The sequence below is a fragment of the Exophiala viscosa genome, assembly GCF_022695815.1.
Source record: "Exophiala viscosa unplaced genomic scaffold EDD37scaffold_9, whole genome shotgun sequence".
NCBI classification, from domain to species: Eukaryota; Fungi; Ascomycota; class Eurotiomycetes; order Chaetothyriales; family Herpotrichiellaceae; genus Exophiala; species Exophiala viscosa.
The window spans coordinates 271,368-285,525 of NW_026944361.1; the positions used below are offsets into that span (position 1 = coordinate 271,368).

The 14,158-nt window shown below is 50.2% G+C and overlaps 6 protein-coding genes across 6 annotated transcripts; 3 read left to right on the plus strand and 3 right to left on the minus strand.

The window, feature by feature from the left end:
* The first annotated feature begins 73 nt into the window (after nucleotides 1-73).
* Nucleotides 74-2,510, plus strand: EDD37DRAFT_496552 (uncharacterized protein). Its single transcript, XM_062813407.1, has 6 exons — nucleotides 74-411; nucleotides 482-618; nucleotides 669-842; nucleotides 889-1,747; nucleotides 1,811-1,871; nucleotides 1,930-2,510. The coding sequence occupies exons 1-6, from the start codon at nucleotides 253-255 to the stop codon at nucleotides 2,397-2,399; spliced, it is 1,860 nt and encodes a 619-aa protein (XP_062667696.1). The 5' UTR covers nucleotides 74-252; the 3' UTR covers nucleotides 2,400-2,510.
* Nucleotides 2,511-3,001: 491 nt separating this feature from the next.
* EDD37DRAFT_496554 (uncharacterized protein) lies at nucleotides 3,002-3,425 on the minus strand. The gene has a single exon (XM_062813408.1). The coding sequence runs from the start codon at nucleotides 3,307-3,309 to the stop codon at nucleotides 3,079-3,081; it is 231 nt and encodes a 76-aa protein (XP_062667697.1). The 5' UTR covers nucleotides 3,310-3,425; the 3' UTR covers nucleotides 3,002-3,078.
* A 2,967-nt stretch (nucleotides 3,426-6,392) lies between these two features.
* EDD37DRAFT_496669 (uncharacterized protein) lies at nucleotides 6,393-8,474 on the minus strand. The gene is made up of 2 exons (XM_062813411.1): nucleotides 6,836-8,474; nucleotides 6,393-6,696 (listed from the first exon to the last, which is right to left on the minus strand). The coding sequence occupies exons 1-2, from the start codon at nucleotides 8,078-8,080 to the stop codon at nucleotides 6,694-6,696; spliced, it is 1,248 nt and encodes a 415-aa protein (XP_062667698.1). The 5' UTR covers nucleotides 8,081-8,474; the 3' UTR covers nucleotides 6,393-6,693.
* Nucleotides 8,475-9,598: 1,124 nt separating this feature from the next.
* On the plus strand, nucleotides 9,599-10,576 carry EDD37DRAFT_496641 (ferredoxin, 2Fe-2S). Its single transcript, XM_062813410.1, has 3 exons — nucleotides 9,599-10,018; nucleotides 10,070-10,176; nucleotides 10,280-10,576. Exons 1-3 carry the CDS (start codon nucleotides 9,738-9,740, stop codon nucleotides 10,522-10,524), a joined length of 633 nt encoding a protein of 210 aa, XP_062667699.1. The 5' UTR covers nucleotides 9,599-9,737; the 3' UTR covers nucleotides 10,525-10,576.
* A 52-nt stretch (nucleotides 10,577-10,628) lies between these two features.
* Nucleotides 10,629-11,486, minus strand: EDD37DRAFT_652173 (Rrp15p-domain-containing protein; the record flags this gene model as incomplete). The annotated part of the gene is made up of 1 exon (XM_062818433.1): nucleotides 10,629-11,486. The coding sequence occupies one exon, from the start codon at nucleotides 11,484-11,486 to the stop codon at nucleotides 10,629-10,631; it is 858 nt and encodes a 285-aa protein (XP_062667700.1).
* A 97-nt stretch (nucleotides 11,487-11,583) lies between these two features.
* Nucleotides 11,584-13,609, plus strand: EDD37DRAFT_496687 (signal recognition particle protein SRP54). Its single transcript, XM_062813412.1, has one exon. The coding sequence runs from the start codon at nucleotides 11,769-11,771 to the stop codon at nucleotides 13,326-13,328; it is 1,560 nt and encodes a 519-aa protein (XP_062667701.1). The 5' UTR covers nucleotides 11,584-11,768; the 3' UTR covers nucleotides 13,329-13,609.
* Nucleotides 13,610-14,158: the final 549 nt, after the last annotated feature.

The following is a 14,158-nucleotide window of genomic DNA, read 5'->3' on the forward strand; positions in this document are numbered from 1 at the left end:
AGGTACGCTTAAGGCCCTAGCGTCGAAGAACCCCGAAACTCTTGTAAGCGTCACCAAGCCCCCATACGACTTGGGGGGACTCCGGAATTCGGAGACTCTTAAGGTTGCCAAGCCTCGATGTAGGACTTTCGGCCCGCTATCCTACGAGTACACGACTTCTGTGGACTTTGAGATCACCGCACTGAACTATCAGTCACAACGCCATAGCCCATATCCTAGCAACATGTGTCAGACTCAAAAGGAGAGTCTCCAATGTCCACTCCTCGCCGGGTCCAGTTCTCAAGCTGCGATGAATGTCGACGATCAAGGGTGGCTTGCGACGCGGGAAGAGTCCGACATAGCACCGAAGATTCCCGAGGACTAGAATCCTGCACCAGATGCACCAGCCGGCAACGAAAATGTACATTTGAGGTATGAATACCAAGTGCTGCCCACTGCATGTTTTGGCCTTCAAAAGAACTCGGCAGGCTGACTTGACTAGTGGCTCAAGCGCAAGCCAGACTCTGGAACAACGCCAGCGCGGAGAAAAACACGAGATACGCGTCTTCGCGACGACACTGGCTCATTTTCAAACGCAACCAGAAAGCGGTCAACGTCGGAACTGAGCGAACTGACTGGGTAACAACGCCGGCTTTCCTCCCTAATACTCCACTTTCTAACTCTAGCAGCAAGGAGCGAAGGTGGCCCTCTAGGGAACATGCCGAACCCACGAATGCTGAATCCAGCTCCACGACAGATCGTCTGATCACGTCGGCACAGAAAGGGTGGCTTCATGTCATCTACGAGAGAGCCTTTGAGACAGTCTTTGGACTATGGCTAGGGAAATACAGCAATCCATTTGCGTAAGTAAAAAGACGAAATGTTGACAATGTCTCACATTTCTGCTAGCTTTGGCGAGCACAGTCTGTCCGATATGTGCGTGAGCATAAACCAACTCTGCCGCCGACTTGACAAATGGATGGACGAGGACTATGAAAGCCCCTCCAGCATGCTTGGCCCACCGAGCCCTGCAGACTCAGCAAGGCGGGAGAGAAACCTTCAGATTGACCAGTCGTTTGACCATGCGATCGAGGCTTTCGCTGCTCGCTGGCTACCCTTGACTATACAGTCATCGTCTTCGTCTTCTTCGTCCGACGAGATAATCAGAAACCTATGGCGGCGTACACACCGGGATATGCTGAAGGTGATCAACAGGACGTCTTATCGCTCCATGTTCACTCTCCTCCTGTTCGCCCTTACTCCCATCCCTTCTGGAATGTCCGAGGAAGAAGAGCTGGACAGGGTGCCTGGGCAAGTTTGTGTTCATGCTGCACTACAACAAATTCAGGAGCTCCGGGTGCATGAGAGAAGTCTTCGGTTCAATGGCAACCGGGTCAACTATGATACTCAAATTCGTTCTCTTGGGGCGAGTCCTCATTCACTAGTGACTGCCAACTTCATCAACGCCGAGAGTGCCGCCTACTGGGCGGCTTTGACATTCGACACGTCCGCTTCCTTGACCCTCAATTGTCGGCCATTGCTCGCTTGTGGCCTGTTTGGATTCGAGTCCGAATCGTTATGGCGGTTAGTCCGAGCTTGCATGGAGATCTTTCGAGATACCACAAAAGACTGGCATGATCCCGAATTTGAGATGACCGATGAGAAGGCCAATCAAACAATAGCTGCAGCATCAGCGTGGAAGTTGATGGTTTGGAAGTTGACAGCCAATTTCAAAGAGTCGCTCAGGGACGGCCACGACGAGGCTGAAGTAAGTAATGCCTTCGCTTCGGTCTCGGAAGCCATCGACCAGTTCAATCTTACTTTTCGCGAGTTGCTGGCTCAATGTCAACGACGTATACAATTCTTTGGCCAAGAAACAAAGCTTCGCTGGTGTAAGTGCTTCGGCAATTTGACTTCGTCTTTGCAGATTTGACTGACATCACTCCATAGTTGAGCACATGCTACACTACAATCTGGCAATATTGATGCTGGTAGACGCCATTGCAGCAACGGACCGATCGGATCTTCTGTCCCGGATTGCAGCAAGAAGAATCGACGCCGAAAGCTGGGTGCTGAACATCCTGATGTTCGGCTTGACAAATAAATATACTCTACAACTTCCGCCTGACAACATGACCGACGATAATGATGGAGGTGCTCCACAAAGCTTCACAGCGTCTCTGGTTGCAATCCACCCCTATGCCCACCACGTTGTGGCCGCGGTGACTTTGATGCAAAAAGCGATAGACCGAGATCTTGCGGCAGAAAAGATCGGGGTGGACACGCATCGCAATTTGCTCTCGACTTTGAGTCAGACCTTGGAGCAATTGCCACACTCTCACTCTGTGCATGTCATCAAAGCAGATCTTGCCAGGGTTGCAGCGGTATCCCAGCCACTGTATACCACAATAGGCTCTTGAGACGTTCTAGGTTCAGCTCTCGTCTGAGCTGGACGAGAGGCAGGTTCTCATTCACCAGGCCACCTACGGCCGCACGACTTTTACACCTCTAGCGGATCTCAGACACAGTGACAAAATCCGTCTCCAAGACCCCAAATCGGTTTCATGCTCTAGTCGTCACACCCGTGAATACGAAGCAATCTGGAAGCATTCGATGGCCACCTGGAGACTATCGTGCGTACCATGGTACCAGCTTGTCAGACGAGTTGTATCCGAATGGAGAGCTCCTGTCGACCGGCTCAGACAGCTCTGCATCTGTCAGACGTCCCACCTTGCCAAGCGCTTTGTCTAGGCATCAGTGTGCTGGGGGACACTTGGTGGAGAGCGATTGCAACTGGCCATGACAGTGAAGCCAAATACCAGTCCGTGTCAAAGCAAGCGCTCTGGCTTGTCCCGAGCTCCGCTACAATTATTGGCCATGAAACGCTGGGTCTAGCCACTTCCCTCACAGGCAAGACCACGGACGGTCTTATGGCGCCCTGCTAAGTTCCTGGTCGTCAAGGCTATATTGTGACAAATTTCAGAATCGGGACCGTGGAAGAAGGAAAGCCCCACTACTGCTGGGACAAAATAATGTGCTGGGTTGAACATGGGAATGTGGAGAGCGAGTTCGTAGGCCAGTGCGAGGGCTCGTGAGTGTCTACAGCTGGAAAGAAATCCAGCCTTCACTCGCCAATTGCCTCATTCCAGCGAAGAACGGCTGAACCAACCCAAAGTGTGCGATCAAGACACAAAGGATCGACAGGGGCAAGATCCTGACTGCAACGCTTTTGACTTGGTACAAGTGTCTTTGAATGTACAGACTAGGGTAGTTACCGTGGAAGTGGGCGATCCAAACTGTAATAAGTAGTGACAATCTACTGTGCGTCATCTGAGGCCGTTTTCGGTGGCATCTAGATCGATCCGAAGCGCACTCTCCTCAAATTAGAATCGTGGGGTCCCACTTCGAGATTCTGTCAAACTCAGCCTTATTTAAACCTCCCGTCTCTGACCAGATGGTTGCCCTTGTTCTAACATAGCAAAATGCTTAGTTATCGAAGCCCAATTTCCCCTTCATTGACAATAACGACGCTTCTGCATCTAATGAAAGTTTGTGGTTGCAGAACATAGCTTCGCGAAATAGTACAACAGAGCTGATCTGAACGACTCGCTTCTATGACTTTTTCTAGAAGGCTCTTTTGCTCTGCATGAGGTCCTTACCACCAGTGAACAAGGTTGGATTGTCGGGTATTCTCGCCTTGCTGCTACTGGTACTTCGTCAGAGTGCACACAGGAATTCTCGTCAGTAAAGTCCAAACGTCATATCGTTCAGTAGATTCTCCTCCAGCTACCGCTTCTTCTGTCATTCGCACCACTTGTAGTTCCGTCTCTATGTATATGCACTTGCTCTATTTTGCTTCTGGCCACTTTATCAACATATAGTGACATGGTATACGGCTATTAGTATCGTGGCTACCTTGCAAGTGCTCGTGGACTACTTTGGTGATACGTTTGAGACTTCTGGGTCAGGGCGGACTTTGCAATACTGAAAGACTTCTTCACGATCATACCAGTGCGCCCATACCATTTCCCCAATTAAGAAGGAGTCTCCTAATCTAGCGATCTTGATGTAGTGATCTCTATTTTCGATCGCATCGTCGTGAAAAACTCTATACACTCAATTGTAGCAGAGCGATGCTACTCGCCAAGCCCCATATGTAACATTGAAGCGTTTCGATATATCGCAGACCGTCTTTCCCTGCCCCGTGCAGTGCTTTTTGTGGCTTCACAGGTGTCTACGAAGAATTGGTCGTACCTAGGTATTCACATTTTGGTCAATTATTGCCTAACAGAGCTCCTTTTCTCGACATTGAAGAATCAATAATGCAACATAACAGCGACAAATTCGGATATCTTGAAGATGTATCGAGGTTCCGGACTAGAGATCATCAAGTATAAGTATCGTCTGGATATCTCGTCTCAAATCTATTGTTCATCAACACAGCAGTCCTCAACAAGTACAATCGACAGCAAACTCATACGCCAACCCCGACTCATATACCAACATCCGCAAAACATCAAGTCTACCGACTCTACCAAAATCAGACATGTATTTCTCACCAAAGATTGCGGCTCTTCTCGCCACGTTGTTGGCCACCTCGGCCTACGCCGCACCTGCACTCGATATCAATGAAGTCAATGGATTCAACGTCTCAACCAACGCCCTGGACACCAGGGAGAGCGGCACCGGCGACGGGTTGGGATGCGTTGCTACCACCGAATGCAAGGCCCCACACTGCTGTCAAGTCAAGTTGACCTGTTGGTCCATCCCCGGCAATGTGAAAGCCTACGGTATCCTGGATGTCCATGGCGAGGTCGACACATGGACCAATTACATGGAAGAAACTGATATCAAGGATGGGCCTACGACGTTTTGGAGCGACTGCAGAAACAAAGACTGGTCGTACCATCCCGAAAGCAGAGTGGGAACCAAAAATCTTTGAAGCTGTAAAGCGACAGTTGAAAGGCCGCCCGAAGATGTGGCCTTCGAGGAATGATAGTTGAGTGGCCGCCAGGATGTATGACAGGAAGCAGTGTAATCCAGAGGTCCGCAATGCTTGTTTTTCTGTTTCGGGTTCGGTGGATATCTCTACCATGCTAATACATGCTATCTTTGGAGGAATGGTACTAGCAGAAAATGGTGGTGCCTTTGTCGATTATCAAAAAACCCTATAGAAAATGCACAAAAAGGAACGTTTTGCCCAATGCTGTCCTCTCTTGGGAAGCTGGCCGACAAGGACCTCAGAGTTTGAACATCGTTACAGACCGGGAGCTGGTCCAAGTTGAAGTGTGTGCAACGAACCATGATAGTAGCAGGGCGCGCAAAATGGCCAAGCCACTCCCAAAACACCATCTGTATTCATGGCGGGTAAAGGGTCAAACAGGAACCTGAGTCAAAGCTTGTGGACGCACAGGACGAACAAGAGGTCCGTGGTTGTCAATTTTAAGCCCCATGCCACATCGGAAAACTCACGGACGAGTCTAGATCTACCAAGCTAGTGTCTAATTTGGTTAACTTCAATCAACCCTAAATTTACGTCTGTTCCTGAACCTAGTTCCACTTTGATCCCCTCGATTCTTCTGGACTTCTGCCAGGAGAAATCCAGCTCCCAATTGTAATCCAACTCAGGCCGTATAACTTTGTCACACGATTATTGGCAGCAGCACCGACAACAACAAACCTGATTTGTGTGATAGCATCACCATCCAAGTTACAACGATGAGGAGTCTTACTTTCGAACTCTGGTCTGAGCATCGTCGTTGCTGCATGGTTACCATCCGGTTTGCTATCTTTCATATCTACTTATGCTCACTTGCCTTGCGCAAGGTCACTACTTCTTTTCGGCTAGCCAACATGTTGCCCCCTCAACTTCTTCCCAGTATGTCAAATGCTGTCCCGAGTGTCCAATATTTTGGCAGCAGACATCGCAAGCTAGTAGAGAGTCACAATACTCGACCGAGGTCTGCAGCACTTCGATACTATATGATGAATGCTTCGAACCTTTATCTCGTGCGGTAATGTATGGTCTTTCAGCGTGGGAGGTCGCCGGACTCTTTCGTTATCAAGCTGTAAGGCTACTTACTTTCACTTATCCAACTTTTGTCATTGTTTGATTTGCCTCCAGCATAATGTTGTTACCCACCATCTTCTTCTACGCAGCAATTGTTGCATGCGCCGAAGTATCGGACTTGACGAGTATCTCGCCGACTCACCAGGCTCCCACTTTAGCCATACCAATTACTGCGCAGAACTCCCTATCTAGTACCTATCCATCTATCTCGACCACGGTTCCATATACTTTTGATGGAGTGGCCAACTCAACGACGACGGTTACTTATCCCTTCAGTCAGAGCGTGACAATTTCGGAAATGCTGACAACTATCATCAATGTCGTCCCTGAAATCGATCGAGATCAACAGCCAACGATAGATCAGGATGTTCAGTCAAGGAGAGTAAAAAGAGCCGTTACTACTTCGACAAGTAGTAGCAGCACAAAAAGTACAACAACTAGTACTAAGAGCACTACGAAGAGTACCAGTACCACGAAGAGCACCAGCACCACGAAGAGCACCAGCACCACGAAGAGTACCAGCACCACCAAGAGTACCAGCACCACCAAGAGTACCAGCACCACCAAGAGTACCGGCACCACCAGGAGCACCACCAGTACCACGAAGAGTACGACTACTAGTTCGAAGAGTACTACGAAGAGTTCTACTAGCACGACGAAGAGCACGACAAAGAGCACGACGAAGAGCACAACAAAGAGTCCTACTAGCACGACGAAGAGCACGACGAAGAGCACGACGAAGAGCACGACGAAGAGTACGACGAAGAGCACAACAAAGAGTCCTACTAGCACGACGAAGAGCACTACGAAGAGCACTACGAAGAGCACTACGAAGAGTACCACTACTACGGCGAAGAGTACTACGAAGGCTAGCACAGCGAAGAGCACGACGAAGAGTACTAGCACTACGAAAAGCTCCACTAGTACGGCAAAGAGCACTACGAAGAGCACGACCAGTATAACCAAGGCTACGAGTACAGCTAAAAGCACGAGCACTGCTAAGAGTACGAGCACGTCGAAAAAGACTACCACCACAGCTAAGAGTACGACGACGGCCAAAACCACGAGCACAGCCAAAACCACGAGCAGTTCGAAAAAGACTACCACCACAGCGAAGAGCACGAGCACGTCTAAAAAGACTACCACCACAGCTAAAAGTACGACCACAGCCAAATCCACAGCCAAATCCACGAGCACGTCGAAAAAGACTACTACCACAGCTAAGAGTACGACGACAGCGAAAACCACGACCACAGCTAAGAGCACGAGCACGTCGAAAAAGACTACCACCACAGCCAGAAGTACGACTACAGCCAAGACCACGAGCAAAGGTACCACTACCACAGCCAAGTCTACCACCACAGGCAAAAGCACAAGCAAAGGTACCACCACCACAGCCAAGTCGACCACCACAGGCAAAAGCACAAGTAAAGGTACCACCACCACCACCAAGAAATCTACCACCACGACGAAGCCGGTCACTACGGCTAAGTCTACTACCACGGCCAAGTCTACCACCACTAAGAAATCTACCACCACCAAGAAGTCTACCACTACGACCAAGTCTACCACAACGGCCAAAACTACCACTACCAAGAAGTCCACGACCACGGCCAAGAAGTCTACCACCACGGCCAAATCGACTATCACGGCTAAGTCTACCACCAAGCATACCTCGAGCACCAAGACAACGACCAAACCAACTTCATCCACGAGCAGCACCAAGCATACCTCGACCACCAAGACCACGAGCACCAAGCATACCTCGACCACCAAGACCACGAGCACCAAGCATACCTCGACCACCAAGACCACGAGCACCAAGCATACCTCGACCACGAAGACGACGACGAAACCGACCTCAACCAGCACTACCACTAAGGTTACCACGTCTACCGGCCCGAGCACGATCGGAACCACAACCACAACCACAACCGTAATCACAACCGTACCAAGCACCTCAAGCACCTCTTCTACCTCGGGCCTATCGACCTCGTCAACCACCTCAACAACATCCGACAGCTCTATCATAAGTACTACGTCTCCGGTATCCACTTCAACAAGTAGTGGATCTACAAGTGAATCGACGTCCTCTCAAGCATCTACTAGCACTCCGGACACGTCCAGCACTACTGCCACCACCAGCAGCGGCGATCCTACTAGTACTATTAGTACTTCTAGTGCCGCCAGCACTAGTAGCTCCGTCACTACTAGTGAGAGCTCTACTGTTACGACGACGTCATCTAGTATTGTCACTCCAGGTTCCACCACTAGTACAGAATCTACTACAAGCTCCAATAGTACTGTGTCGACCACGAGTGCGTCTACGGCTTCGGGAACAACCACAATCACCACAAGCTCCAATGGCACCGTTTCGACCACCAGTGCTACTACAACTTCACCATCAACAATAACCACCACAAGCTCTAATGGTACTGTTTCAACAACGACATCACCATCGACGATAACCACCACAAGCTCTAATGGTACCGTGTCAACGACGAGCTCACCATCGACGATAACCACTACAAGCTCCAATGGCACTGTCTCAACAACGACTACGACGACAAGCTCTGATGGCACGGCCTCCACAACGACTACAACTACAAGCTCTACTGGCACGGCCTCAACAACCACCAGCTCAGATACGACTTCGATTACCACGACGGCATCCCTAATCAGCTCCACCACTACTACTACAACTACTACCACAACGTCATCCTATCCCAACACCTACTGCACGAATCCCCCCTCTTTCGAATATTCCACCAATTGTAACGGAGACTTTACGCCATATAAGTGTGGACTAGGCTCGGTCGATGGAACAGGAAATGCCGATCTTTGTCTTTGTGGCCCCACTACCGATGGCTATTCGCAGTGTGGCGCCCTGGGCGAGAAATGTGCAGACGACGGCAGCGACGACTGCGACACAACTTCTGACTGCGCCGCTGGTAAGGCTTGCTTCACTGGCACGTGCTGCAGCTCCAGCTTGGCAGGGTCTTGCTTTAGTGTCAACGAGTGTATTAATTCCGCCGCGGCTTCGCGACTATTCAGGCGGCAAATGCGGGGAGGGGAACCGTTTAGGATCGGTGCATTGATGCAACCTGACACCGGAATATTTCGCAACGATCGAATCTAAAGACGACGATGGGTGCCCGCAACGCCGGGCTGGAAGTTGTAGAAGAGTTTGCTGTTATCGGACATCTGGTGTCTAGCACTTTGTGATTATCCTTGGAACATTGCTTTTATGATTTCTTCTAGTCTCTTTATAGATTTAGCAAAACATTCATTTTGATGTTGATGAAATCTGTGGCAAAATCTGTGGTGATAGAAATATCAGCCCCTGACATACGGAGCCTCGTGCACATGCTTGTAGTAATATCGGCGCCACTGGCTTGTATTGGTGAGAAGCATTGCTTGTTACTCTCCCTCGGGATGCACACTAGCGCCAGCTTCCTCAAGTGTGTATCGAAGGTCCTTTCGCAAACGTTCTGTTGATGCTCACAGGAAGTGCGTGAGTTTTGTCCGAAAGCCGATGAGGCCGAGATCAATGAGCGAAAGTGCCAAGAACCGCATCAAAGTTCCGGGCTCTGTTCTGTTCCTATCAATCTTCTTTCCGCAGTCTCTTTAATTGTTTGAAGTCGGGTGCGCTCAACAGACATCTTTTTCACAGCCTCTCATACACAGAATGTCTGTCTGGAACGGCGCACGAACCCTGGGGGGCGGCAGTATTTCCAAATCGCTTTTGTCCGATCTTCGCACGCCGTCGCGGACTCTGCTTGGGCGGGTCTGCAATCGAAGCCTCCATGCAGCAGCATTGACATTATGCCGGCAGCACCAGGCGGAGGTAGCGCAGAAAAAGAAACAGATTCGACAACATATCCGAGCGCTGGAGCTGGGACGGAGGCGCTTCTCTACTAGTCCGTCGAGTAGACACGGCCACCTTGATCCGCCAAAGCCTGGAGAAGAGTAAGATCATGCGCATCTGCGGCGAAAGCTATGGAGGCTGACGTTGTACAGGTTGCATGTCACATTTATCGACAAAGATGGCGAAAAACACACGTTTGAAGTGGCAAAGGGAGACAATTTACTGGATATAGCGCAGGCCAATGACGTGGAAATGGAAGGTGAGTGGAAAGCTGAAGCTATAACTCCGAGCCAGGAGAAGGGGTGAAGAGGCGGCTTGGGTGTGTGCAATATGCGACCGCAGACTGACAATCTCGTTCTTAGGCGCATGCGGCGGCTCCTGTGCCTGTTCTACCTGCCATGTCATCGTCGAGTCCGATGAAATGTACGATGATATACCCGAAGCCAGCGATGACGAGAACGATATGTTAGACCTTGCATTTGGCTTGACCGAGACATCAAGGTTAGGATGCCAGGTACAAATGTCACCGGAGCTGGATGGTCTTGTGGTCAAGTTGCCACAAATGACTCGCAATTTGCAGGCTTCGGATTTCGAGAAGCGCAGTTAACAAGAGTTGGAGCGGTATCGTGGCTCTGTTTAGACCTGTACTATCATAATATGCTCCATGCTCCTCCAGCCAGAAATTCGTCTTCCGATTTAAGAAACGCGGTCTCATGTCGATACGGCCTGTGGTGCGGAACTCTTGTCCTTCTTCGTCCCTCCTATCAAATCCAGAAAGCCCTGTTTACTCATTTCGTTGACCTTCTCTTCCCGATGGGACATGCCTATCGTTCCTTTCTTTCGCTCTTCCTTGGCAGCTTGCTCGGCTTTCACTTGTGCGACGCGAACGGCATTGAAAAGCTTTACCACACCGCGCTGGGCAATCTTGCGTAATTTCTTCTCTTCTTCGGCGATTTCGCCTGCTTTTCCGGAATTCAGACCCAGCACATCTTTTATTCTGCCTCTGTCCAAGTCTTCCCGACGGTCAGCTCTGAGCTTGGCTTTGGCTTTGCGTTCCAACTTCTCGTCTGCAAGTGTCACGCTCGTTTCAACCGCATGTTTGCTCCTCGATAACACTGGGTCTTTTCGTGCTGATTGTGATAGTTTCGTGGATAAGATCTTTGATATCGAGGTGGAAAAGGCTTCTGGATCGTTTCGTTTGCTTGTAGATCTTCGTTTGCTGACACCTGTTGTGTCTTGAGCCTCATTATCCTCGTCCGAAAAGGCATCGTCTCCTTCCTCGGATTCTTGGTCGTCCTCCTCATCTTCCCCTTCTTCCAGGTCTACTCGGACCTTCTCCTGCTTCGCAGCTTTCGGCCGTTGCTGCTGTTGTGGTTTCGTCTTTACTCTTTCACCAACATCAATGAGATTGACTGCTGAAAACCCTGCATCGTCTTCCTCGTTCGAATCCTCTGATGAACTGTGGTAGTCTGCCTGCTTGCGGGATCGCTTCCTGGGTCGCTCAATCTTCCCACGCATACCATCCTCAAGTCTTCGCTTTTTCTGCGATAGTGGTGTCGTCTTGGCCATTTTAGCCATCGTAATTGTACCTGAGAATGAAGATCGCGGTCTGGCTGTCTACGGGCTGCAAGTCACCCAAAAAATTGTTTCTTGAAATTCTACAGCGGAAAAACTTCGGCAGGCCTAGTGACTGCGGATTGCTTGACACTTCCGATCCCCGCCTGGAAACTGCGACTCCTCCACAAGATAATGCCACTCTAACCATCACCCACGTCGTCCTTATATTGAACTCATACTGCGCACCACCAAGCACATCCGAGTTGTCTGCGAGACGACCAGGAATTCTGCAATATGGTTCTCTCCGATTTGGGTCGGCGGATCAACGCCGCAGTCTCAAACCTCAACCGCGAACCTAATCTCGATGAGAAAGCCTTTGAGTCTATGGTCAAGGAGATCTGCTCGGCCTTATTATCAGCAGACGTCAACGTCCGATTAGTCAAGAACCTGCGGAAATCCATACATAGCGCCGTCAACTTCAAAGATCTACCACCTCACACGAGCTCGAATACTAAGAAGCGACTCATTCAACAGGCCGTCTTTGATCACCTTGTTCAGCTGGTAGATCCTCACGCCGAGCCCTACAAGCCCAAGAAAGGAAGATCCAATGTTATCATGTTTGTCGGTCTTCAAGGTGCCGGAAAAACAACGACATGTACAAAATTGGCAAGGCATTACGCACAACGAGGATTCAAAGCATGTCTGGTCTGCGCCGATACTTTTCGTGCGGGCGCATACGATCAGTTGAAGCAGAATGCCACGAAGGCGAAAATACCTTACTACGGCTCCCTCACGCAGACGGACCCCGCGGTTGTCGCAGCGGAGGGTGTTGCTCGTTTCAAGAAAGAAAAGTTCGAAATCATCATCGTTGATACCTCAGGTCGTCACCAGCAGGAAGCAGACCTATTCGCGGAAATGGTGCAGGTTCAAAATGCTATAAAGCCAGATCAGACCATCATGGTGCTAGACGGCACGATCGGTCAAGCAGCGGAATCACAGTCAGCAGCCTTCAAACAGACGGCAGATTTCGGAGCCATTATTATCACAAAAACTGATGGTGGAGCGGCTGGAGGTGGTGCTATATCAGCCGTCGCAGCAACACATACCCCCATTATCTTTCTGGGTACCGGCGAGCATATGATGGACCTGGAACGATTTGCTCCAAAGCCGTTTATCTCGAAATTGCTCGGATACGGTGACATGACCGGGCTGATTGAACAGATTCAGACGATAACGAGAGAATCGGCAGGAATGAAGGAGACGCAAAAACACTTGGCCGAGGGTATTTTCACGCTGCGAGATATGAAAGAGCAGATACAGAACATTATGAAACTTGGCCCCGTATCGAAATTGGGCGCCATGATTCCCGGATTGGGCAACATGATGCAAGGAATGTCGGACGAAGACGGAAATGAGAAGTTGAAGCGGATGATCTATATTTTCGACAGTATGACCGCCAAAGAGCTGGACTCTGACGGCAAAATCTTGGTCTCGCAACCGACCAGGCTGACACGAATAGCCTGTGGCTCTGGCACAAGCGTGCGCGACGTTGAGGAAGTCCTCACACAACATAGAGTGATGTCTGGACTTGCCAAGAATATGGGAGCTCAGCGCAAGAACATGCAGAGGGCACAGTCCATGATGCAGGGAGGAAACAAACAACAACAGATGGCTGCCATGCAGAAACGAATGCAGTCGATGGGTGGAATGGGCCGAGGAATGCCCGGTGGAGGGGATATGGGCAAGATGATGGAGATGTTGCAGTCGATGGGAGGTGGGAACATGATGAGCCAGATGGGCAACATGTTTGGTGGAGGTGCGGGCGCGGGTGGAGGACGAGGACGCGGAAGATGATAGAGATGATATCGTTACCAGTACCAAATGCGATACCCCTTCTACGCTAATGTCTGGAAGAATGCATGCGTGTTTCATTGTGAGCATGTTCCAGAGCAACAGAGGCTGATCCGATAGCCACCAATTCGCCACCGAGTCCTGTTGTGTTGGGGATGTACGTCTCAGACATGTACTCAGCACAGTGCTTATTCGACTGCAGTCGGAAGTTGCGGGAAACACCCCTGGTTTGGACTTCGACCTGTTACTGACTGAGGATACACGGGTGATATTGTCATTTGGCGCAGGTCTTCGACGACGACGAGGCATTACAAGCTTCGCCACTAAAAGACCCGTGATAAAAGTCAGAAAAGTCAGTGTGCAAATGTCCACACTCACGTTGAGACAGATTTCATTGCACAAGTCCGGCGAGTCAAACTCACGGATTTCGCACCTCACCGAGGAAGCATTCCGACGAATGAGAAAATGCGCGGCTCGAGGACATTCTTTGGAATCATGGTGTTGCCGCTGTTCTTTTACTTCAGATACTTGGAATGCTATTGTTCGTCACGAGCCGTCGCGATGCTCATGGTAAGAGGCCGAAAGCGAGCATAACGACAGGACAGCTTGGTTGAAAGCCCAGTTGATTTGCGCTGATTCCTGACCACAACGTCGAAACTGTGGCGGATACTGCATCTAGGCCAACAGCATTCTGGAGAAGCCAGCGACGCGCTTCATACCACGATGTCCGATTGAGGTTGGGAAGGGTGGTGGTGAGGGACGCCGCGAGGCGGAAAGGCATGGTCTGAATGACCATCGACAGCTGCAGCGTTGCAGTGCAGTGGTTTGGCAGA